The 27,498-nt window shown below is 39.7% G+C and overlaps 1 protein-coding gene across 1 annotated transcript in view; it reads right to left on the bottom strand.

Moving 5' to 3' along the window:
* KDR (kinase insert domain receptor) overlaps positions 1-10,969 on the bottom strand; it is a 43,752-nt gene extending 32,783 nt beyond the window's left edge. Inside the window, exons 1-6 of the mRNA XM_079784160.1 lie at positions 10,580-10,969; positions 6,924-7,017; positions 4,593-4,789; positions 1,630-1,760; positions 1,224-1,392; positions 487-626 (exon numbers count right to left, since the gene is read on the bottom strand). Coding sequence (XP_079640286.1) covers positions 487-626; positions 1,224-1,392; positions 1,630-1,760; positions 4,593-4,789; positions 6,924-7,017; positions 10,580-10,646 — 798 coding nt within the window. The 5' untranslated portion in view covers positions 10,647-10,969. The remainder of the gene's footprint in view (positions 1-486; positions 627-1,223; positions 1,393-1,629; positions 1,761-4,592; positions 4,790-6,923; positions 7,018-10,579) is intronic.
* Between the last annotated feature and the right edge of the window lie 16,529 nt (positions 10,970-27,498).

The raw sequence follows: 27,498 nt of genomic DNA, 5'->3' as shown, positions 1-27,498 counted from the left end.
TTGGTTTCAGGAGAAATAAATGGAACCAAATGAAATAGGATTTTTAAAACCTCACATAGTGGGAATGAGATGGGTATGAACTGCAAAACAGGCAAATAGGATCACTGTTTAAGGAGAAGTGTGTCTCATGCCACCTCTTGAAGAGAGAAATTCTCTTAAAGGGAAAATAGATCAAAGACTTTGCAGAACAGAGAAATAAAAAACCTGTGAAGATGGAATCACCCAGAGAAAACTAATCTTCAGAGCCTGATTGTAGCAGAGTGGGACAGAGAATTCTTGGCATTGCATCTTCTTTTCCATTAATGTTGTCTGTTCTGCAATTCCCTTAAAGTGTGTGTGTGTGTGTGTGTGTGTGTGTGTGTGTGTGTGTGTGTGAAGATATTTACATTTTATCTGGCTAGAGAGGTCCCTATCTCTCTCAAGCAAACTCTATCAGAGCTGATTAGCAAAGTATTTAGAGAGCTGGCTTTAAATTGTTAGTGTTACCTTCAAAGAAGGGTATTCCCAGTTGAAGTCAATCCCCACATTTAGTTCAGTCCTTGCTGTACAATTTAAAATAAGCTTCTCTCCAACAGACAGCTCGACTTTGTGAGCGGGGCTCAGAACTACATCATAAATCTTTGACCCTGGAGCAAGTAAATTGAAAAAACAGAAAGTGAGAGGGAAAACAAATCTATGAGTTGGCACAACCTTTCCCCCAAATGATGCAACATTAAAATGGGTCACATCATCTTTTCCTGAGGGTTTCACCAATATTTGTGAGTTCTCAGACAAATGGCCTGTAGAGATTTACAAAGCAAACCTTCGGGGATCTCAAAGATGTTGGAGCCCAGTGGAGAGAAAAGTAGTAAAATTTGAGTAGTCAATAGCCAATGGGGCCAGCTTTAGTAAATTGCTGAACTTTCCATAAAATAGGTATAATTAAAATAATCGATGCCAAGCAATGCTCTGAACATTAAATTTTCCATAAAATATGCTTCAGTTAATAGTATTCTTTTTCATCCTTGGTCTTGGCAAGAAAAGAGAAAAACCTTGATTGCACATGGGTTTATTTGATTTTTTTTTAAAGAGTAGATATAATGAGTTGCCCAATACTGTGTCTTGAGTTAATATATTTTTCAAATCCCTGTCTTTCACTCTATACCTAAATCTCCAGGATCCTAATACAGAAAGCCAATCTTTGTGTGTGATAATAATGATATAGAAAGGAACTGTTCTCTTACCTACAACCACAACTATGTACATAATAGACTGGTAACTTTCATCATTAATTTTTGCTTCACAGAAGACCATGCCTGCATAGCTGATCATGTAGCTGGGAATAGTAAAGCCTTTCTTGCTGTCCCAGGAAATTCTATTACCATCAGGAACAAACCTCTTTTCTGGATATCTCTGGGTAGGAACAGAAATATCAAATATTTAATCAAGTGCTATCCAAAAGCAAAATCATGTAAAATAATCACTAAAAAATTGACATTTTAAGAATACAAATTGGTTTTCTTTATTGTCATTTTGACCCTTCCTATAAGATCTTTAAATATCATTCTTGATGTTATATTATAAACAAGCTACCCATCTTAGTAGTTTAAAATTAAGACAACAGAAGAGAAGACTGAAGATGTAACTTACTGCACAAAGTGACACATTGAGGTTTGAAACGGACCCAAGACATGGAATCACCACAGTTTTGTTTTTGTTCTCCATGATGTACACAACTCCATGCTGGTCGCTAACAGAAGCAATAAATGGAGACCTGTAATCTAAAAGAAAATTTCATTCTGTTTGCTTAATGGAATTTACTGGAAAAGTTGGTTATCTTTCAGGTTCTGAGAAGTGAATGATTGGAATTGACATTTCACACTAGGGAAAGGAATCCACAGGTCAATCTGCTGGTACATATCTGGCTCCAAGGGTATCCTGCAAGAAGGGTGTGTGTGTGTGTGTGTGTGTGTGTGTGTGTGTGTGATTTTGTGTGAAAAATCTGAAAGAAAAATCACAGAATGGAATTGACTCCTTTCACAAGGATCATCAATAAGTATAATGTATTTTACAGGTTCCACATTTAAATAGAATGATCATTATAGTTTTTTCAAAAGGAATGAGTATACTTCTTCATTTTCATATGCATTTTCATATACACATATACATTTTTCATATACATTACATTTTTCATATATAAAATTTAAAGTAAATTTAAACTTTTATTGATGTTAAAAAAAATTCATGCTCTCTTTTTTTAGGTGAATAATGTAAATGCCATGAAAATAAATTAACAGGTCCCAAAAGAACTTTAAAATAAGCAAGAAATAACTAACAATTTTTGAATTGTTTTATATGGGTATTTTAAAATTGTGAAGACTCAGTGTGAGATTCTTTATAAAATTATGTTTAATAGTTATTGTGTCTAGTTTAATATCCAGCGGTCATTAATATCTTCAATGACAAAAACTTGAAAAGCCACCATGGCCAAGAGTGAGAAGAAAACAAAAGATATTTTAATGCCAAACATTGTTCATACAATGTTCATACGCTGATGGGAAACTCCTCCATTCCCCAGAGAGAGAGTTAATGTGGAGTGAAGGCATGCCTGAACCCTCACAAAGATAATCGTTCAAGTTGCTATGCCCCACACACCTGACTTAGCATGTTCAGAGCTCTTCAAGATGGTTGGTCCAAGGGAAGGAAGAGTTCATTAAACCAAAGGGGACAAAGGCAACTAATTCTCTCAACAGCAGAAATCTGACTTCCTTCCCAGCTGGAAAGCACAGAAAGGCAGCCAATCCAGCCCACCACATGCCATAGCCATTATCTTGCCAGGCCAGGGCCCACTTCCTGGCTCCATCCATTGCTGGAGGGAATGGGGTCAGAAGACTAGGGAAGCAAGGTGGAGACCAGTGGGGACCTTAAAGGGCGGTCCAGTATTTTCTTTCCCATTGTTAAGTTTCATGACCACAATCTTGAACAGCTTACCTCTTCAACAGGAAGCCGAATTTGATGGTATACAAAAGATGAGCAATATACAAATAAACAGTGCTAGGGCTTGCTACTTCTTAACATTGCCTACCATTCATCCATATGGTAGGAAATGTTATAGAGCTTGCTTACAGAAGCCTTTGGAAACTAAATTAACCCCTTGACGTAAGACTAAAGCTATTCGGTAAATCAATTCTATTTCAGTATCCCATGAAAAAGGAAATAAACAAAAGAAACCCAAACAACCACCCATCCTCTCAAAATAAAATATTTACTGAAACTCATGAAATGAGTTTTCACATGTCTCCAGGTTTCCTGACTCCAGGGAGAAGGAAATAAGGAGATATTATGGGAGAGGTTCATCTTGTAGTCTATTTCCAGACAGGCTGAAAGCAGGAAATCCTCGCAATCTTCTGAGAAAGCCTGGTCTCCCAAGACTGCCGGATCAAAAGGAGCCAGAAATTCTCAAAGATCTGAGCTTTGTCTCTTTCGCATTCTGCAGAGAGGAGGCACAGAATTCTACCTTGGGTCGTGCTTAACCTGGACAAAAAAATAATACTCAAATACTATACAATCCAGGAGTGACATGTTATTTTGATGTGTTCTCCACTTTTCCATTGCACTGACTAGACTGCATTATCAAAAGGCAAGTGGATATATTCCAAATATGTTTTTCAAGCTGACAAAATTCTTGTGCTATAAAAGATACTTCTGGAAAAAAGTCGAAGCCATCTTCACCTACCTCAAATCCTCTGGGATTTAAGAGGTATACAAGAGTATAAATAAAATGTCTACAAAAGTCATCTACACTGGAAAAAAAATTAGTACATCCAAGCAAAATACTATACAATATTTACATTCCTCCAAATTATTTGATAAGTATCTCATTAGTTAAGTCAGGTTTTCACAGGGAAATTCAGGTAGTAGAAGAGTTTTGAAATACAAAGGAAGAATTCATATTATAAATACTGAATACATGTAACATTGTATTTTATCCTGCATGGGTGTTAACTGGCCTCCATGGTGTCAATCTAGACTGATGTGGCATATCATCCACCATCTCAGACCACACAAAGGAGAGAAACACTGTCCTCAAAGGCCCTTTGAGGCAGCATCTCCATTTGCACCAAAGTATGGGAGTAATTTACTATAAAGTTTAAGAGGGAAAAGTTCCTATGAACAAAAGAGCGCCAGATTCCTTGGCTGTTTCCCTGTGCATTCTTGGGGAAATCTCTTACTGCTGTAGATAACCTATCTCTCCACAGAAACCATTCCATAATTCACACTGAATCTTCCTTTTCAAGTATTTCTGGGTGTGTGTTTTTCTCAAACATCAGAAGGCTTTTTATATAAATCTCCATAGCCAATTGTGAACACAGATTTCCCTTAGAAACAAAGATCAGAACGAAGCTAACTGGCGAAAGAGATGTAACAAGCTCCAGAACAAATCAATGAGTCTTATGCTCAGAGGAAGCCTTGGGAGAGAAGAATTTTGTATATTCCTGTTGGCCTAGAGCCTTTAGGGCGAGCCTTTTGTTGTACTCTGATTCTTTTTTGTGCCTATTGTGTTTGATAGCTGGCAAATCAATGTGGGAAATGAATTCCTTTTAACCACTTACCTTGAACGTAGACATAAACAATCGAGGCCACATCAGTGTCCTGGTAGAAGCACTTGTAGGCTCCAGTGTCATTTCCGATCACTTTGGGAATTGTGAGCGTCTTACAGAAAAAGCCGTCACTGCAGTCGGTCACCTCCACTCTTTTCTCAGAGCCACTCTGATTGTTGGGCCAGAGCCAGTCCAAGTCCCTCTGTCCCCTGAAAAATTAATTCCAGGAAAGTATTAATGTGAACTGCCACATGATGAAGCTGTTTCCAAATAAAAACAAACCAATAGAAGTTTCGGTTCTCAAACTTATATAAGCTTCTCAACAGAGTCACACAGATTATTTCAACAAATGACAAAAAAAAAAGACTCAGATTCAGAAATCACTTACAGGGATTCCTGAGTTTTTTATTAATTTACACATTCATTCATTCAACAAATATTTATTAAGTATGTGCTATGCATCCAACTAAAGATACAGCCGTGAAAAAATCAGACAAAAATCAATGCCATTATGGAATCTCAGTCTCATTGGAGGAGACAGGCAATAAAAATGTAAATAAACCTCAATATAGCAGACACTTTTTAAAAATTAAAATGTATGCTTTACACAGTGGTGATATGTACTATGAAAAAAATATAGATGATACAAAGAAAAGAGTGAAGAGTTCTGGAGGGAGGAGTCTTGATGAAGTGGGCTATATGAATATCAGAAGGAACAGTATTCTAGGCAGACGGCACACAAACGTATGGAGTGGGTACATATCTGAAGTGTTAAGGGAATAACAAGGAAGCCAGAGTGGCCAGAGAAGAGTGAGAAAGCAGGAGAGTAAGAAGTGAGGTTAGGGAGGAGTTCAACTGTCTAAGAGCCTCGCAGGACCTGTAAGGAGTACATTAAGACATAGATTACTTTTTTAAAAACATGTTTTTATTGATGTCAGAGAAAGGAAGGGAGAGGGAGAGGGAGCTAGAAACATCAATGATGAGAGAGAATCATTGATCGGCTGCCTCCTGCACGCCCCCTAAAGGAGATGGGAGTCCGAAACCCTGGCATGTGCCCTGACTGGGAATCCAACCGTGACCTCCTGGCTCATAGGTCAACACTCAACCACTGAGCCACAGCAGCCGGGCAAAACACAGATTACTTGTAGCACAGCATTTCTCTACAGAGTTCCAAGGAGGAGAGTCAACGTCAAGAAGACGGTTACATACTAATCCCTGTTTCAAAGAACTTGAAATTTCATGAAGTTGCAGTTACATTCATGGGACTTCATAGCTTTCTCAGAACATAAGAAATGTTTACTCGGAGTTTTTAAAAGGAGTATGAAATTTTTGAGGATTTTAAATATTCTTTGTTGTTGAGCGTAAGAGGCAAATCTAGTGAGAAATGGGTATTGAAATAGCAAAGCTAGAGAAACAGCACCTGTTAGTGTAATTTCTCCCCCAGGTATCGGCGACCTACCCTTGATAATGGACTAGGAATCCTTTACACTCTGCAATTTAAAATAGATCTGTGTCACTCTGCTGAACACCTGGTATTCCGCAATCATAAACAATAGCAATAAGTTGCCCAAGGTTGTTGGTGGACCTCCAGCACTCTTCTCAGAGGGCAACATTGCCGCTACCCATCATTCTGCCAAAACACACTGGTCTTGACAAGCATCTGCATAATCACTGCATTGAACCCCAGGGTCTTCTCCTGGGTTAGTGGCTGAAAGGCAAAAATTAAAGGCCTCCTCTTCTTGTTATAGAGGCCTGTTTTCCTAGTTAACAAAAATCAATAATAGTATGGCTTCTTGCTAGCAAGTGAGAAGAGAGGCATTCCAGAATATTGAGCCAGAGTATGAAGTTTATTACCTATGCAGAGCAGGTACTCAGTAATATTAATGGCTGAATATTAAGTTGCAACTACAATCAGAATTTTATATGACATAAAGTTCTTGAAAAGAGCTAAACAGATGCCCAAGAGCCACTCACAAGCTGTGTTATAAATATGGGCCAAAACTTCTTCAGCCCTATCCCTTAAGGGTATGCCCTCAACTTCATTTATTCACTCAATATTTATTGAGTGTCTACTATATAATGCCTGGTTCTACACTGGTTATTGGGGGGAATGTGTTGGCAGAGGGCAATAGAAAAAAGAATGCCAGCAAAATCATGCAGAATTTTTGGGAGAAAATCTTTCTCGTTTTTTTTCATTATTATATCATTTCTTAGAAACCTCACTACTTATAAACAATTACTATAAATCTATTACAACTATGCTGTATGGAAATTATTTTTTGCTCAATAATGAGTTACTTAATACAGGAAATACGTATCCACATATCTAAAATCAATCCTTACCTGCAAGTAATCTGAAGAGTTGTATTAGCCATAATTGTAAGGATGTCTTTTTGTATGCTGAGCCTGGGTGGATCAAGAGAAACACTAGGCAAACCTAGAAACAAATTAAATTAATGAATGTAGTTGCCACTGAGTCAGACCCAATAGGAAACACCTTCCATAAACAATGCATACTCCATAACTTTAAAAGACCTCTTCAGCAATTCATTAAACTGTGAATTTACTTTTCACCATTCCCAGTAAAAGTTCACAAGCTGTGTCATAACAGGAAGAATGGGCAGATGGTCATAAACCAACACAACAGTTCTGCAATTCATGGAGCTAGGGTGGAGTTCCTGTTTTCCTGCATTGCCAACTTCAAGGTCTTACAAAAGGATATGGGGCATTGAAACCCAATGAACCTTCATCTGATGATCTCACTCCCTGAGGAAAAGACCCACTGACATTTCTTATAAAACATAGGATGCACACATTCGACTAAATTGCTGATTAACAAATACTACATAGAGAGATTTCTATATAGTTCATCTGTACCCTGAAGGGGGTAGGAATATCCATGACCTTATCTCATTTTCCTTTATCAGTTTTCTGAGAACTAAACTGCCAAAGTTGAAAGACTACATTAAAACCAGTTGAGAGAAACTGAGTAAAATGTCACATAATATACCTATTAATACACTTTTCCTCAGAGAATAGGACTAGAAAAGGTGTAATGTTAATGAATTGCAATTGGGGAATCTCAACTTAACAACCAAAGCTCTGAGTTCCTCCTGAAACCGAGTTTGGAACACAAGAAATCTGACTTCACTTAAAAATACCATAGGATATATTCCTCACCCTGGGTTATGTTACTCCACAGCAAGAAAATTGAGTTCTCTGTCAGCTAAATGCAAACAGCTACCAGGTTTTGAAAGAGCATCAGAAAACAACAACAACAACTAACCATGATGCTATGGTCTTAACTAATATCCAGATCTCCAAAACACCCCCTTAGCAAGAGATTAATGCTTGATAAGCACCCAAGCTTAATATGATTGTTAACTCACATCAACTAAGTACAAATGACCCTCTAGGCCTAAACTGGCACTGACCTCGTTGGGCAAATAAGAGGGTATTAGCAAATATGAGAGAGTATGAGCAAACAGAGTATGAGCAAATATTCAGTGCAAATATCCAATGCATTGAATCTATGGATCCCAATGTGAATAGCTGCAGGCAAAATGAGCAACTGGCCACACATGTTCTCACACACTCACCCAGATGTGCAAAATAGGTTGCTGACATAACTGTAGATTTGTTGACAAGTAACATACTTAAAAGATAATTTTAAAAAGCTTTAAAAACCTGAAAATCAATTTATATCAACAACAAGTCTTACAAACTAATTGGCACTGGTACCAACTTGTGTTTCACGCAATGCTTCTTGGACTTTAGGTTGTGTCAGAATGTCCCTGGGCCTACAAATCTGCATTTTAACAAGCACATCAGGTAACTCAATCCTACATGGTCTATGGGCCACTCTTGGACAACTCATCAGGTAACTCAATCCTACATGGTCTATGGGCCACTCTTGGACAACTGTTGGTCTTGGGTGTTCAGTTAATTAGCACAGCACTTTACAATATGAAAGACAAACAATAAAGCAAAATGTTTAAAAGCAAAAGAAAAGCCTTCTAATAATGGAGTCCCACTTTGTCTAAGAAAAGGAAAATGAAAACAATTCATTTGGATAAATAAACACTAGGTTGAGAAACATATCAAAAACAGCAACTTAATTAATTTACACCATGATCCAAATGGGAAAGAACCCATTATTTAAGCGCATGCATATGAGAGGGGAAAAAATGGTAGTAAAGACTAGGTTCTGCCCACCCCACCACCAAAATGAGAGATTCTTGAAGATCTTCATTAATTATTGCAACAGATTATCTCACACTCTAGATGCACTTCCCTCTGTTAAAAACATTTTTTTAAGTATTTTTCCTGGGAAGCCAAAACAACACTATGCTTTCCTAGGGACACATCAACAACAACAAAAAACTATGCAACAAGGCTATCAGTAATGATAACTTCCAACTCATATCTGTAGACCAGCACTCAATTTTTTTCTGTATTAAGCTCCATTCATTTTCATTGGCAAGTCTGAGTTCTACTCTTCAGAAAGTTCTAAAGAAATAACTATAAGAAGTACATATGCTACTGCTCAATAAAAAGCCCTTCTATGTTCAAATCCCATAACCAAAATTGATTAATTTGTGCACTGTTACCCTTCCAAAGACCGGAAGGAAAAACAACAGTGCCTCTGTCTCTAGAATCTGATGGCACCAATTATAGTCCAATCCAATTAAGCAAGTCACACACTCTGAAAGGGCAACCTCATCATTATATTCAGGGCAACCCGGTTACCAGTTGACTACTGCTACACTATGAAACACCCCAGGCTTTAAAGGAACTCACTTCTTTGTGCGATACAGAACAACCACATGTTCCAGACCTTCATTCTCTCCCAATAAAGGGGGAGAGGGAGGGCTTGTCATGGACAAATGAGTGTCCATGGTGGAGCTGGCCCTGGATGAACCAAATCATTAAAAAAAAAAAATCAGTAACTGTAGACAGATGATCGTGTTACTTTATATGTCTTTTTTTAAAGACCAGAGTCTTTTCTTTTTATATAAGGAATTTTTCCTGAATTATTTGATATCTCCCCTCCCCCTTTCTCCACCCTGTCCCCTTTCTCACCCTCCAAAGAGTGCAAATCTGGAAATCAGCAAACTGTGGCTACAGAAAACAGATAGGGGCAAGGGGTGGGAGAGAAAGAAAGAAAAAAAAGGCAAGAGAATTTATTGCATCAAGGGTATATGTGTTCCTAATCTCGAAGGAGCGAAATATTTGGTGGCAAGGAGAGGTGTGCTTAATCTAGGTACCAAGTCCCCTGGAGTAAGTTTTCAGAACGTGAACTTCTGACCAGGCGCTTACCGCAAGGACCAAAGCGCTTTGAAAGATGTGGAACTGGTTTTCATAGGAAGGTGACTGTTACTTGGAGACACTTTGGGAAGCTGTCAAAGTCCCGGAGTCCAAGCCCCAATTTCCCCCTTTCTCTCTGCGAGGAAAACGGAGTCCTGCACCCGGACGGGGAAAAATGCCCGCCCCCGCGCCCGACCCCCATCTCATACGGCGAGTGTGTGAGTGAGTTCGAGCCCAAAGGGAAGAGCAGCCGCGGCCACCGCTGGACTCTTTCAGAGGCAGAGCTGGGCGCAAGGTGCTCCCTCCCTTCCCTGCGCGAGAGCAAGGATGGTGCGAGCAGGGGACCTCCTTGCACCGCTTTTCCCGCCTGCGGGAGCATCTCCGGCCGGCCGGCCTCGGGCGCCTTCCCACCCCCGCCGCCCGAGAGCCCGAGGGTGGCTCCAGCCGCGGCCCCTGTCCGAGACCAGAGTCCTGGAAAAGGAACCGGGCTCTGGAGACCACCAACTTGCTAGGGAATCCGGGGCCAGTCGCTGAGCCTCGTTGGTAAATGAAGGAACACACGGTGTCCGGTCCCTTCCAACTCTTCAGCTCTAAGATCCCAGGGAGGTCTGGCCTCGGGGTCCTCTCCGCATCCCCCTCTCCCCGCCCGCACCCGGCCTCTCAGCCTTCCTCCTGGGGAGCGGGCTCCTTACCCACAAAGGCAGCCCGGGTCTCCACGCAGAGCCACAGAGCGATGGCCAGCAGCGCCTTGCTCTCCATCCCGCACCCCGCGGCGGGCGCAGTGCCCAGACCTGGGGCGCCGGTCCTGTCTCCCCCGGCCCGCCCCGCCAAGAAGGGGTGGAGGTGGACCGCGCGCTGCAGCGCAGGACTCCGGGGTGCGCAGGGCGAGGGTGCCTCGGCTCCGGCCTCCGCTGCAGGGTCGCCTGCGGGCGCCGGTAGCAGAGGATGTGCCGGCGGCGGGACAACTCCGGACTCTCTGCAGCGCGCGAGTGCTGTCCGCGCGGGCCGGGGAAACCCAACCTTACACGGCCTGCTCGCCGGGGTCCCGGGACCTAGTGCAGAGGGAGAGCCTGTGGCAGAAACTCTAGAGCGCGGGGGCGGGGCCTTGCGGGGCGGGGCCCGGGGGCAGGGCTTCCCCCACCCTGTTGCCGGCCCCGCCCCTCCGCCGGGTACCCCGCCTGGATCCCCGGCTCCCCACGCCCATTCCATCTCCCTGTCTCACACTTGGCCCGAGTCCCCCGACGTCTCAGACGCAACAGCCCTGTTTCTGGCAGCAATAAAAGGTAGCCGCTAACAGGTTCGGAGCCACTCCAAGGTTCGTTCGGTTGCCGGACCGCCCAGAGGCCGGGGAGCAGTGCTGGGAGCTCAGCGAGGGACGCTGCGCCCTCGGGACGCGCGCCCAAGTTTGGGGAGGTCTTCCGTGCCACGTGAGCCTCAGTGGCAGGAGACAGGTTGAGGATCAGGTTAAAGCCACTGGGGAGAGACGGGTACTCAGCTGAAACGCAGGATCGCCAACTGGCCAGGGCTCCAGGGATCGGAAACTGGCCTTGACTCCAGCCGGCATGGTGTGCTGCTTGGCCAGCACAGCTGTAGTTCAAAAATCGGAATCTGAAATAGTCACAGTATGCCCTTCCCCAGTTCCCCAAAGTTCCCGGTATTTTCTCTTCTACCTGGCAGCTTCAAGTGTTTTTAAGTTACCTGTCAAGCCCCCAAACGCATTTACATTTAAGACACACGCCACCCCCTTATCTGGCTTTCGCCAAAAACCTACCCCAGGCCTCCAGAGAGCTGGAGGCACCCAGAGCTCTGGCATACCCACCGCGGGAGTGAGGGTCATCCGTCCCGCCAGTGGGGCTCTCCGTGTTCCCCACAGGGGGCCCCTAGCGTGACTCCTCTTGGGCCTTAGGCCAGGCCCCTTTACAGAGCACAGCTTCCAGCCAAGATACCCTTAGGCTGAGGGGACGGAGGCCCAGCAACCTGCTTCACTGGAGAAGCAGTGAAGCGGAAGCTCCCAGACCCTGGGCGCCCAGAACACTGCACCAAATCTCACAACTCTCTCCACATGTGTCGACTCTTTGTGGAGCTTGGGAGGAGAACTCTGATTCCTTTCTGAGCACATTTATTTCTTCTTTTCCCTCCATTTCTCCCCACATTGTGGGGGTGGGGGGGTGGGGGAGGGACATGGCATCAGATATCTCCTAACTTCATTCAATGGGGATCTTCCAGATTCCTGTCTCCTACTTCTCAGGTGCTTTTCAATGACAATTTAAAGGACCATCCTTGAGGAAGGTGAAGAGGAAAAATTACTTCTACATATAGTCCAAACCCTTCCTCCTGGAATACACAATTAATGTAAACTGCTGCTTTTGTTATGCTATTTTAGAGAAATTTTTCTGTACTTACTCCTTTGCCAGGTTAACAATTGAAATACCTTTTTTTAAAATATATTTTTATTGATTTCAGAGAGGAAGGGAGAGAGAGATAGAAACATCAGTGATGAGAGAGAATCATTGATTGGCTGCCTCCTGCAGGCCCCTACTGGGGATCAAGCCCACAACCCCGGCATGTGACCTTGACCAGAATTGAACCCGGGACCCTTCAGTCCCAAGGCCAACGTTCTATTCACTGAGCCAAATTGGCTAGGGCAACAATTGAAATACTTTAACTCTGAAATATAATGCATGTATTTGGTTTAAAAATATTTTAATGTGAAATGGTTTAGAATGAAAAGCCCTTCCTTCGGCAGAGGCAAGCATATCTACCTTCCTTTTGTTCCCCAAGCAAATTCTATGCACGTGTAAGTATAGTAATATCACCCTCCTCCATCCACAAAGAGTAGCCTGGGTATTAATGCTGTTTGAGTGTTGGCTTTTTCACTTTAAAATATAACTTGGAGATCATTCTCCATCAACCCTCAGGGCTCCATCTAGTTCTTTTTAATAGTGGCATGGTGTCCCATCATATACATGGACTAATATTTAACCAGGAGTTATTTGTTAGGGGCAGGAGTATCCCTAAAGAAACTCCTCACTTCCTGCTAGTAAACTTAGCAAAGAAAACAGGATGGGCTCTGGCAAAGTTGGATAAGGGGGAGGAGATGAAACATGAGTTGCAGAAGGCGATTTTTCCCCATCTCTATCTCCAAACAGTTCTTCTCTCTCAGCCTTATTTACAATGCATGACACTTCCTTTTCCACATCTCACTTAAGAAGATAGTGTCTCCTCTGAATGCAAACCAGAACCTGCAGGCCATGGTAATAGCCCCCTTTAGAAGTCTTGGAAGGAAATGATGCGCCTTTGATGGCCACAAGACCAGAATTTGGCAGGGTCTCAATGAAATCAGTCTACCACATTCCCTCCCACACAGCACCCAGAAATGCCTTGCATTCATGAAAAATGGCAAAGTATGCTATTTACTGTTTTTAAATGTCTATCCCATGTGCAACACCCTTCCATTATCGGGCACCACTGCAAAGGAGTGATCTTATGAGTTAATTGGTCAGTACAGGTACGACAACCACCTATCAAAGTGCCCATAAATGGTATTCAGACACATTTGTGGCGAAACAACAAAGAATGGTGCTAGGTTCACAGACTCTGGGGCCACACTGTCTGGGCTTGACTCTCAGATTTACCCCTTACTATCCATGTGGTCTTGAGTAACTTATTAGTTAAGTACCTTTTTTTTTTAATGATAATAGATAGTATCTTTTTGTAGGATTTTGCAACAATTAAATGATGTAAGGCACTTAGACTAGGACCTAACATCTGGTAAGCACAGATGCCCAGCACATAGTAAGCACCCCATACACAGTAGGAAGTATTCTGCAAAAGTTAGTTAGGCATTACCATGCACGGTCTCCATCATGCTGCCATGATCTAAACTGCAAAGAAGGCTCATTCATTCAACAGTCTTTGAGCACCTCCTATGTGCTAGGCACTAGGACTAATGTTACTACGGTGAAAACAATGAGAGCATAAATGAGCAGTCTTCACAGTAGTTCCACTCAGGACAAATTTAACTTCATCACAACTACTGATTCTCCAGCTACTTCTTTGGGTTTTATGCACAAAATATACATTGTTCGTATCACCAAGCAAACTGCATAAACTACACTCTGTGCAATTTGGTTCCATCACCAGTATTTTGGACTTCATATCTTAAAAAGTAAGTATGAAGATGAGCAAAAGGTTAATAATTGTGGAAGGTGAATGATGGGTACCTAGGATTCATTTTGCTATTCTCTCTACTTTTACATTTTTTTCCATGATAAAAAATTTTGTGTTTTAGAAAGTCTAACCAAAGTGTTTCCGCTGACTTTTCCATTGTCAGGGTCTTGGCGTTACCTCTGAGAAATGGTCAAAGCAGAGAGGCAGATGGATGAAGACTTGCACTTTTGACTTTGTATATTTCTAAAACGTTTTGTCAAAGCAATAAAGTGTTACTTTTACAAATAAAAAGTCCAAATCAATATCAACTCTGTCTTCTAGTGGCTGTTATATTTTCTGATAGTGCCGTTTGTTGATTACATTTTTGCATGACACTTTCTCCTTGCTTGTGTTTATTCACTTAATTTGTTTCCAATGTTTACCAGAAGCTGTGACTACCTTGCCAGAGGTGGACTAGATTTCATAGCTGGTGTGTACTCATGACTATCATGCGTTAAGAGATTATGAGCATACCCTTTCTCCCTCATTATCCTACTTCCTTACACACCCACGTTTGTTTTACTCTCTGTATGACATATTTTTAACTTAATATGTATTTGTATGTTCAAGGTAAAGAAGGCTAGGTCAGGCTTGCCTTTGATGCATCTATCAGAATTTGGTTTCATTCTTTTTTTTTTTTTTTTAATCCTCATCTGAGGATATTTTCCCATTGATTTTAGGGAGAGTGGAAGAGAGAGGAAAGACAGAGAAATATCAATGTGAGAGAAACATATCGATTGGTTCCTCCTGCACGAGCCCCAACCAGGGCCCAGGCCGGGGAGGAGCTTGCAAAGAAGTATGTATCCTTGACTAGAATTGAACCCAGGACTCTGTGGTCTGCAGGCCAATGCTCTATCCACTGAGCCAAACTGGATAAAGCTTGGTTTTATTCTTAAAGTCTTACTTCCTAATAAATATAAGCCCCCCCCCCAAAAAAAAAAATAAGTAAATAAAAATAAAACAAACTCCCCATCCTTTTTGTGAAACAGATGAGACAGAACTTCATTACTTCTACTTGCAAAGGAAAAATCTCAGTTACTATAGATATGTGTGCCTTTATGCCCTCCCAAGCTCTCCCATATAGTTTCTTGTTATATCTTACATACAGATAAACAGAACAAGTTTTAAATGTGGTAAGCATGCAGGAAATTTAAATAATTAACTGGAAATCCACACAGCACCAGAAAAGAATGTTAGAAAATAATGAAAGTAGCCACCACTCATTGAGCAGCACTGTTCTGAATGCTTCACTTCTCCTCTCCTTCTTTCTATGGCATCCCGTGAGGGTAAAAGAGAGTAAGGACAAGAAATTATTCTTAATTTAAATAAATGTTCCTTTGCCTTCCTAAAAGTCTTGCAAAAAAAGTTGTTTTATCTGTTTTAAAACAATGTATACTAGTAGTTTTCTGACCATTAGTTAATGACATGATACTAATCAAGACACTCTTTGATTTTTAAAATAAGAAGAAGTAGATTTTATGTGCCAGGTACTTTCCTTGGGTTACCTTATTTTAATGTTCACAGTGACTCCATGAAGAAGATACAATTATTCTCATGAGGGGTGGGTGGGACAAGAGGAGATTTAGAAAGTGGAGGAATCGGGATTTAACAGCAGAGAGGTACAAAACATCCAAGACAAACCCTTCCAGCACATCCAGTCTCTTGCTGAGAACTGATGTCTTTCAAGGGATGAGGCTGAGTGAATTGATGCCACTGGCTTCCTCAGCCTCCCCGTGATAATCACTTTCATTTTCCTGGGTGGATAGAGGGCCAAGTCACTTAGGAGAATCTCTCTGGGACAAATGTAGGTCATTCGATCTCCCAAGAATCCAACTCAACTGGACCCTCACCTTCTACTCAACCCCTGAACCACTGATCTTAAAGCCGTGGCTTTAATATACATAATCACTTGTGCATTGAGGGGATTTCTTTTCTGCCATGAATTTTTTTTTCTCCTTTATTCTCCTGAAAAACTTGTATTCATTCTTCAATAACTAGTTCAATGCCCTTCCCAAGTGATATATTTTAGTTTTTTATTCAGCTATCTTCTTCAACTGATACTCTTTAAGAAGAAATAGACAAATCTTATCTGACTGGACAGTTGGGTTTAGAAGATGGTTGTTAAGTTATAGTAAGAGTGGTGAAATGCATGCTGATGATACTTACTTAGCAAAATGTATGTTGTACACTATAGACTTACCATGATATGTCTAATTAAATAGACCTGTTATCAAAGATACTGTAGGGATAAAAATATATGTGCCATCTATGTATCATGTACTTGACATAATCATTTTCAAATTGACATTTAAATAATAGTCATACATTTAATAAATATATCCATAACTACTAAATTTATACTTGCTGCTATAAAAATTAATAGGGGCTACTTTGTTATTCATAGAACTTGGAAATTACTTTCCTTTTCCTATATACACAAAACACTTATATGATATGATAGATGATAGACAATAATATAGTCATATGTTTATATAAATGATTTTTCCTCAAAAGTAGTAATTAGGTCAAAATTATTTTGTGTTCTCAGCGCCTAACACAATCTCTGTGCATACTCACCTCTCAATATTTTGATGAATTTCAAACACTTTTTGTCATTTTCCTTTCTTCTGCTCTTTCATTCTTCTTCACTCTCCTCCACCCCCAACCCCAAATCACATGCCTCTTGGGTATCCATCACAATTATCTTTACAGAGAGCAACTTGTTGGAATAAATAGAACTATACAACAGCAATATACAAGTTCTTAATATATTAAGCAGTGGTGATGGGAATTTTGTTTTTGATTTTGAGTAATGAAGAAAAAAGAAAAAGATTATTTATAAGATTTGCATTACTATATAATAAATGTGTTGTTTGAATGAACTTCACATCTGTGCCTTTTGCAGATTGTAACCATTTTCTAATGAATTAATACCATCTCCCCTCTTAAAAGCTTATCAAATTTTCCAGAACCAAATAATGAAAAAATGAAAAATGCTCTTTTTTCCAAGCAAGTCGTTACAAGTCACTCATCCCTCACAGAAGGATATGTATACACTTCCATCCTAGTTGTATTAGTTTGCAGTGTTGTCCACATTTTTTCCCGAATAAAGGTAGTGTTTCCTAGTAATATTACTTCACCAGCATTGCTAGTCAATGACAGCGGAAAACTTTTATGTCTTTTGTATATAAATTTAGTCTCCAGAGTTTCCAAAACATTGGTGAGTAGACCCCGGAGGCAAAAATAAAAACTCTCTCTGGGAGTGTTTCTGAACGTTCATTTCTAATACTTCACTACCTTGGTGCACATAATAAAGCCAAATGAAACAACTCGCTAAGAAACACCTCACACAGAGAGAAATTTATAAATAAAATAAAAAATACAACTTCAGATCTAACTGACAATCATCCAAAAATTGGTCAGGCTGGTTATAGGCAGATGAAAAGCCAGAAGGGAGTCATTTCATGCATTTGACCACATAATATAAATAGAAGTTCCAGATGTGGAGAAAATGAGCCCAGTAACAAAGCAACACATCGAAAATATTAAACAATAAAATTGGTCCTTGGATTGTATACACAAAACACATTTCCTTATCATAAGAAGCCTTGTCCCTGCTTCTCCCTAGAGCTACTTATTTGTCTGTTACTTTTACCTTTCCTTTATCAGAAAGTTTCTTGAAAGAGAAGTCATCCCTCACCTTTTATCCAAAAGTACAATAACTTCTTCCCAGTCTTGACCCTGCCCCGGATCTCCATAACATCCATCCCATTGCCCAACCCCACTTGAAGTGCGGTCTTTGTTTGACAGTACAGCCTATCTATCCAGAGAATGCTCTTCAGTGGCTCAACCCTAAACATAGGGCATCTCTAAACCCATTCTTGGTCATCACCCCTTGTCTTCTTCCATGACTTTCTCAGGGGTCTCATTCCCCTTTGTGTCTTCAACTATCTTCTTTGTTGATAGAACTTGCAAAATTGTGCTTTCCAGTTCTGATTTCCTACCTTAGCTCCAGACTCTAATCTCCAGGCCTTCCTGGACATCTCCATGTGTATGTCCCACCAACCTCTTAAGTTCATAGTGTCCAAAACTGAACTCCGTCTCTTCCTTCCTACACTGGCTCCTTCAGCCTTCTCAAGCAGAGTCCTGCTAGATATCTGTGCTCCTTACCTGGCAGTGTTATTCCCCTGCCTTTTCCCTTCATTTCAAATCCAATCTTGTGTACATTATTTACATCTCTCCTATCCATTCCCTGTTTTCCTTTACTAGGCTGCCCTGATTCGTGACCATGTTGCCTTTGTCCTAGAATATTCCAATCCACCCATCACTCTGCTGCCAAAGTTATCTTTCTGAAACACAAGGTTCATATATTTTTTATCTTTGACAGTTGGCATTTGCACACGGCATAAAGCCCCAAATCCTAAGGCCGGTGTTCAAAGGCTTTATTCTTTGCCCATTTCCTGTTTTTCCAGCTTACCTTCCAGTGTGCCATAGACATACTCAATATTCTAGCCCAGTGGTCGGCAAACTGCGGCTTGCGAGCCACGTGCGGCTCTTTGGCCCCTTGAGTGTGGCTCTTCCACAAAATACCAGGTGCGGGCGAGCACATACAGTGCAATTGAAACTTTGTTGCCCATGCGCAGAAGTCGGTTTTCGGCTCTCAAAAGAAATTTCAATCATTGTACTGTTGATATTCGACTCTGTTGACTAATGAGTTTGCCGACCATTGTTCTAGCCATATAGGGTCCATTGTCCACTTACAGAAAATACTGTATACTCTCTTGTCTCAGGCTTATGCTCAATGTGTTCTTCTTGTTCAGGATGTACTTTGTTCCACTATCTGCCTATAGGAGGCTGGCCTTCCTTTAAAACCAGGCCCCAAGATGTATCTTCCCTCCCTATCACGGCTGCCCCGCCCATCTGAATGACTCTCTCACTGATAGTCAGGATTCCTTGGGATTTAAGCAACAGAAAAACCAACTCAAGCTGGCTTAAATGTGTAAGATCATGTTGCTATAAGTTATGGGCTGGCTTCAGCTAGTTTTGTCAGAGTCTCATTGTGTCATCCTGCTATTTTTCTCTGTGATTTTCTCAATTCGGCCCTCAGGCTCTCCTCATAGTACAAAACAAATGGCTGTACACCCTCATATCACACTGTCCTCAGAAGGAGAAAATTCTTTGCCAGAAGCTCTTGAGGAATAATGAGGAAGATTCTTTGTCTTCAGCACACATTTTTCATCTCATTTGCTCATTCCTACATCAATTACCAGGGGGCAGGGTCTTAGTCTGTTCCAGCTGCTATAATAAGATACTACAGACTGGGTGACTGATAATCAACAGAAATGTATTTATCACATTTATGGAGCTTAGAAGCCTGAGATCAGGGTGCCAGCATGATCAGGTTGGGGCCCTCTTCTGCAAACTTCTGTATCCTCACATGGCAGAAGGGACTAGGGAGCTCTGTGGGGTCTCTTTTATAAAAAGCACTAACCCCATTCATGAGGCCTTTTGCCCTCATGACCTAATCCTTTTCCAAAGGCTCCACCTACCAAGACCATCACCTTTGATTTCAACCTATGAATTTGGTGGGGACACAAACATTAAGACCATATATATCAGGTAGGAATGATGCCAATAGGTTAAGACCAATCAGAGTCCACTTCTGAAACTAAGAGTGTGGTCAATAACATTAAAACCCATCATTATAATGAGGAAGGTACTATTTCTCAAAGAAAAATCTGAAGGTTTTTGTAGGAAACAAGGGAAACCAGATGTTACAGAGACAACCAACCGATGACCTCTATATTCCTCACACTCCAACAACCCATTATCCAATATCTGTTGCGGTGTATATGATAACCTGCTTTACATCAGATTTATTGGATACATATGTCTCTCTTCCTCATTATATCATGAAATAGAGAGCAGGTTTAGTATAGTTTTCATAATTGTTTTTTCTAAACTTCCAGTTAATTGAAGACAAATTTGTGTGTGGCGGGGGGAGGGGGGTTATTATTATTCTTCCTCTGACATACTTCCCCTTCATCCACTGGTATTACCATAACAATAACTAACACTTATTGAATTACCATATGTCCAGCACTGTTGTAAGCATTTTACATGTGCTGAGTCCCTTAATCCTCACCACCAATCTATAAAGTAGGTACTATTATTATCCTCACATTTAATAGATGTAGAAACTAAGGCTCAGAGAGTTTAAGTAACTTGGCTAATACCCTGTAGCTTGTATGGGGTGGAGCCAGAATTTGAGCCAAAGCTGAATGAATCCAAAGCTACACTCTAGATCAGACTCGTACGCTGGTTCATCTCTCAATAAAATGCACTTCCTGGTAAAAACAGTCTCTAAAAAGCTACTTCTTGTCTTTCAGCCCTCTCATTCAGAGCATCACTCAATCTTGCCAGTTCTTCCTAACATCTGTTCTTTCTAGTTTGCACTTATATTAAATCAACCATCCAAGTTCTGACCATCTCTTGGCTAGACTTCTAGAATCATATGTTTGAGAATTAGCCAATCTCATATCTTCAGCCAAAACTATCCTCTTCTTTCTGACCTGATCTCCAATGTCAAATGTTTAATGTCTTTCAGCTCATAATCATAAGAGAATAAAACCATGAGGAACAAATGTTGGGTCATATTTGGAGTTGTTCCTGGCACTAATTCTTATGGAACAGTGTGTCAATTGACTCCTTGATGCTGCTCTTCCTGAGATGGAACTCCTAGAACTGCAGAGGTTCTCAAGAGATTATACAAACCAGTCTCACGTCTTCAGTCAACAAGTCATTAGCCACTAAAGACAGATCTCGATTATTTGCATCTTGAAAAAGTATTAAAAAGATTCTCCACAACTACACTTGGCAACATAGAATTTCTTCTAGCATATGACTGTCACAGTCTTCCCAAAGTGTCAACACTATAAGGTTTTGCCCCACACTCTGTGCCCAGAAACCTACTTCAGTGCCAGAGGTTTCTCCTTAAGCACAAGTGGCAAATTGCTGAGCAATCCCTATTCATTCAGCAAATTATTTATTTTCTTTTTAATAGCAAAGTGATTATGACATGTCTATGAAAGAGGAGAATGGAAGATATCTGTAATACTATCAACAATAAAAATATATTTTAAAATAATAAAATAAAATACAGTTCTTACATAAAAAAATAAAAATATTAGCCATGAACTGGATGTACTGTACTGTTCTTGTTTTTATTAGAATTTATTAGACATTTATTACTTTAAAATTTATTTTTTTATTTATTAGAGAATTTATTTATTAATTTTTAAACCAGTAGTTCTCAATCCTGGCTACACATTAGAATCTCCTGAGTCTGGGGGAGTTTTGAAAAACTACTGGCACCACCCTACATCAATTAAATCTGAATCTCTGGGAGGAAAACCTGACCAATGAATTGTGTGTGTGTGTGTGTGTGTGTGTGTGTGTGTGTGTGTGTTCTAATGTGATTCTAATCACATTAAACTCTTGTTAAACTCTCGTGCGTGAGAATAAAAAAGATCCTTCCAAAACTTGGAAATAAAAACATGCATTATAGCTCCAGGACCATTTTATCCATTGTGTACTATACTCACTGTGAGCTTTCTAATGAATACTAAAAATATGTGGGAAATTTTAAAAGTATAATTCATAAGAACAAAATAATGGATTCTTAGCAAACTCAAAATTATTAAAAATAGTTAAATAATATTCAACCAAAAATATTTTTAATATGAGATGTGAGTGCATTTTAATAAACTTGCCATGATTCAGGGTGAGTCTTCCAAAAGGGCACCTACCATATGAACAAGTCTTGTAGCCAGAGGGGGTCGGGGGGTAGGGGGAAGGCAGGTTGGAGAGGATAATGCAGGGATAAATGGAGACAGAAGGAGTCTTGAGTTTGAGTGGTGAACACACAATACAATATACAGATGCTGTATCATAGAATTATAACCCCTGAAACTTAGATAATTTTATTAACCAACATCACTTTGATAAATTAAAATTTCAAAAAATAAATTAAATAAAAGGGTCTTATAGCATCCTTGAGTATTTCAAATTACATTTCAATATTTATAGTATGAAATGTTCCTACCTACTGCTGAAGAAAAGTCAGGGAAATAGAAGAACCCGAAGTCAACAGTTTGGTAACAATGATTCATTTTTATAAAAAGATTTACAGCTTCCCAGGTCTTACCCTCAAACAGAAGATAAGCTTTTATGTTTATTAAAGCAATCCTCCCCCCCCCCTTTTTTTTTTTAGTTATGCTTTTTGTTAAATGCAATTCTGAATGAAAAAACTGCTTGGGGGAGGTTGAGTGGGAGAAAGACACCAAAATTGAGTTTCAAGAAAGATGAAGCATTGAAATCAGTTTCTCTGATCTAGAAACACTGCTGAAATCAATGTAGTATAGGATGTTGTCTTTCTCCCTTCCTAGCTCCCAAAGTCAAAAGCCAAATTCCAATGAATTGGAGTAACATGAAGAGCTGGCTTTTATATGCAATTGCAAGAATTATTCACGGTCTGAAGTGACGACCCCAGAACTACAACCATCCTTAAAATTATCTGAGCCTGTGTTTCTAAAAGTTTAAAAGTAACTTCAGGTGTGTGCTTGTGTACAGGAAATAGACTAAAAACATACACATCAGAATTTAACAGTGTTTATTTCTTAGTGAGAAAAATATGGCTGACTTAAATTTTCTGCAAGAGTCAAATAATACTTTTTATACATACATGCAGAGAAGAAAATCCTTGAAGGACACACATGAAACTTAAAAAATAATTACCCCTGAGGATCAGGATTGGGATAGGAGGGTAGTATTTTGTTTATTACTCTATACTCATGTTTTTGAGTATTTTCATTGAAAGTTTGTATTTTAAATATTAATAAACATGTGACACTACATTTTTAATTTTTAGAAAGCTTTTAAAGGCCATCCTCAATACCTCATTTGCCTAGGTGGGTAAAAGAAGGTGAGCAGCAGGGCTTGGCCTTCTCTCTCCTGCCAGAGAGCTTGGAGTAGTTCTCTTGTAATACTCCCCGCTTCCTCACGTGTTTCATGGTAGTGCCAAAACAGGATCTTGACCTCAGAGAAGTCATAAGTTTTCAATAATAATTCATTTTAAAAGCTAAAACGTACTAAGCTCCTGCTGTAAAATATCTTTTCTCTTCAAAACAATTCTATGAGGCTCATAAAATTTAAGCATCTTTGACAGCCCACACCACTAAGAAATGGAGGAGCCAGGATAAAAATCTAAATTTTCTTGCTTCACAAATCAATGTCCTTAAGTGGAGAGACATTAATATTGTGAAGCAATCAGGAATATTGAACAATAACTGAATACCAATCTAAGATGGTAATATTTATGCTGACAAAATTCTTTTTTTATTTATTGATTTTAGGGAGAGAGAGAGAATAGGAGAAAGAGAAAAACATAGATTTGTTTTTCCACTTATCTGTGCATTCATTGGTTCCTTCTTGTAAGTGTCCTGACCAGGGAGTGAGCCTACAACCTTGGTATATTGGAACAACATTTCAACCAACTGAGCTACTCAGCCAGGACTGACATAATTCTCTTAAAAACTTTGTAGTTCCCCTACAACTCTTCTTAATATTCACTCTATTAGTCAAAATCTACATCCACAAATCTCTTTGAGATAAGTGTTTTTCTACCTTGGGCTTCTGCTGAGACTGATGGAAAATAATAGCTTTGAAGTTGCTTAGGAGCCAAATTGTTTGACTAAATAAACTCTGAGACAACATCTTAGATCTCTCTGCTAAACTGTCTGCCTCCAGTGTCCAATATTTTCCCTTACAACCATATTCAAATTTCATCAATATTCTCTTCTTTATATAATTTCTCCTATACATACATATTTTAATGGCTTACTAAAATTTGATGTGGAAAAGTTTTGATATACAGGATTTGGTCCATTTTTTTTTATTTTACATTGATTGACTGATTGTATTTTTTATTGATGCCTGTTCAATTCTTCAGCATAGGTCCTTTCTTCATAATAAGATCTTTAATAGTTATTCCCATGACTTAAAAGGGGAAAAATCCTTCAAAATATATAGGGAATTTACATTAGCTTACATGGATAGGTACTATTACATATACTGTTCGTTAAATTAGATTCCTATGGAATAAAATCTGTGGTATTTAGTTTCAAATGCAGTGCCCTAATGGCATTTTTCTTTTCCCAGACTTCCATATTTGTTTGAAAGGAAAGCACAGTAATAGAGAGGTGGGAACTTTGGTAGCCATAGTAAAGATATTAGTAATAGTAGTAAGACAGTAGTAGTGATATATAACTTATTGCTACATACTGTGACTTTCCTAAAACATTCACTCTTCTCAATAACCCTATGAGAAGCATATAATTATTATACCCATTTTACAGATAAGGAAACTGAGGCACAAAGAAATTTAGTAATTTTCCTGAAGAGACACAGCTTTTGCACTAAATCCCATCTAATGGCCTCCTTGGGTAAAATTAATACACAAATGTAACAAAATTCTTCTAGGAAGAAGATGTAAATAATATTCATTTTTTGTGTAGAGTTACATAGTTCTTCAAAGCCCAAAATATTTTTTAAGGAGCTTAAAAAATCGCAGTAAGATGGTTAAAAACAGAAGGAAATTAAAAATTCTTTCTTCTATGCCTGTTACAATAAATTTAATAGCTGTTCTTCTGAACTGGTCAAATATTAAATAAAAAGTGTTCTTTCAGCAATTGGGATTCATAAAGAGGTCAATAGCCTTCATTGGAGTGGAGCATGCACCAGGTACACACAGACACAGACACGTACACACATACACACCCTCATTCAATTTCATGTATAAACAAACATTACCTATACCCTTGGGAATTATTTTTCGCTATCTTTACGCCAAACTGGTTTCGCTTGGCAGACTGCAACCCCTACAGGTGGCACCTATTCTCAGTGAAGTGTTTCCTTTTCCCAGAACTCAGACATTGGCACCACACACCTCCTTACCATTTTTGACATCTGTTTCTCCTTATGTGCCAGCTAAGGCCACCTGACCTGTGAAAGGAAACAAAACAAAGGTTCATGGTTATTGTCTACCAAAATGTCTTGTTTTGGTCCACTCAGACCCTGGAAACACAGAATGAGGAACTCAAATTGGATGCCAAGTATTAGTCTACCTTAGGAAGGGGCAATGGAAAAAATATTTCCCTTATTCATCTGTTGCTGTTGAGTAGAAGATAAGGTAGGACTCCAGAATCTAGAGAAATCAACTCATGAAGTAACGAAGTATTCATTACCATTTCTGAAGCATTGCATATTGCTACAGAGGTGCTACAAAAGACAGAGAGAGGTCTAAAGCTTGCCATGAAGAGGTGCATAAAATTCACAGTTCAGAATCGGTACATTAGAAAATAAATAGGTAAGGCTAAATACATTGCATGTCAAATTTACTGGACAGACAATAAGTATTATAGGCATTCTTTAGAAGGAGCAAAACCCAGGACTGGGCTGATAGAAAAACCTTAGTGGTGTTGAGACTTAAAGAAGGAAATAGTAACTTAATCTGTGGCAAATGAAATCACTTTCTTTTAAATAGTATACCAGGATGAAAATTACCAAATCACATCTCTCGTAAGAGCTGAACTTCATGGCATTTAAGAAAATTCTTGTCCATATTTCCTAAAGATATTTCTTTTCTGCTTCTCTTCTTTTCCTATAGTCAGCTTTCAATTATCTGTAGCAGTTGAGGATAGAGACCAAAGAGGATAAATATAGGGAGATGTCATACCCTTTATTTTTGCCTTCAGGCTCTGTTTTCAGTTTTCAAAACTTTCACTAGAGTTGTAAGAAACACCAAAATATAGTGATTTGAAGGTATATATCACAAGTCTACAAAGGTGCCTATAACAACGATATTCATTGCAATATTATATGATTAAAAAGGATTTAAAAATGGAAACAACCTTAATATCTACTAATAGAGAAAAGTTAAATTTATTGCTAATGGAAAAGGGCAAACTGCTAAGGAGGTATCTCTCGTGTGATCCCATTTAGTAAAAAAAAAAAAAAGGACATCTGTACCTAATAAATCCACCTCATGCACAAACCAATGCCAAGAGGCAATGTTAGAAAGTGTAAGAATGTCAATGTTTGTGAGATTGGCAACTGACTTTTATTTTTTATCTTATTATCTTCTGTGCTGGTGGAGATATAAAAAATATATTACATTTATAATTTTAAAAGTTAATTTCATTAATATGTGTATATATGTAACGTGTACATATTTAGATACTCTGCTTTACAAAAAAAAATGACTTCGAGACATCCACTCAACATGAGGAAGAATAGTAACAAAAAAGCCATAAAAGCCAAACATTAGGATGAAGAATGGTCATTACATGCAGATTTTTAAATTTAAGAGGACTGGTCATTGCCTCTCAGAAAACAAAATTTTCTTCAAGCAAAAGATGGATGAATATTTTGACTTTTGAGTGCTAATAAATAGCCCAAAGACTCAGAAGCTTGAATTTTAAAGCTGATACAACACAAGGCTCATGGAAATGATCATAAATTGTGATAGGCTAAAAGGTTTATGAAGTGGAGAACATGTTGATATGATGCTCTGTTGGCTGATGACATTCTGTGACAGCTGGCATCCTTGAGCAAGAATGAGGAGTTCGAGATGTCCAAGTGGCCTTTCTTCCCCTTTGCCTGCTGGAGCCCAAAGCAGAACAGCCAGATGGCCATGAACTCTATGTTTGGGACCTGAAGATAAGTAGGAGAGGCTCCGCACGTTCTGCTGATGCAACAGTTCAGGGAAAGTTAGTTGACGCAGCCCTTTGCCTTCCGCTTGGCTTGAATGAAATCAGGAAAAGTGGGTTTAGACTCAGTACTTTCTCTTCTCTCCTCAGGGTCCACATGTTTCCTGACCCTTGACCTTTTTTTCTGTCACCTGCCCATGGGCTTAGCTGACAATGACTTCCTGCCCATCTCTATGTCCTGGACCCATCATTGTGCTTCATCATTCTGCCCAGGTCTTCTTCAGATGATTTGTTTCATGTCCACCATTGTCTGACCAAACCACTGCTTAACCATACTGGAAAGCTGATTTTCTTGTTTGAGGGAAATGGAAACTTTTAAAATGGAGAGCTGGAGTGAGTCTCTATAAAAACCACTACCCGCCCTAGCCAGTTTGGCTCAGTGGATAGAGCATTGGCTTGCGGGCCCAGTCCCGGGTTGGATTCCAGTCAAGGCACATACCTCAGTTCCAGGCTATTTTCTGGCCCAGCCCGGATGGACCCTGGTTGGGCATGTGCAGGAGACAACCAATCTACGTGTTTCTCTCACGTGGATATTTCTCTCTGTCTTTCCTTCTCTCTTCCATTCTCTCTAAAAA

Source organism: Cnephaeus nilssonii (assembly GCF_951640355.1).
Source record: "Cnephaeus nilssonii genome assembly, chromosome: 1".
Lineage (NCBI taxonomy): Eukaryota > Metazoa > Chordata > Mammalia > Chiroptera > Vespertilionidae > Cnephaeus > Cnephaeus nilssonii.
The sequence above is the reverse complement of the archived record's forward strand: the minus strand, read 5'-3'. Positions and strand labels throughout refer to the sequence as shown.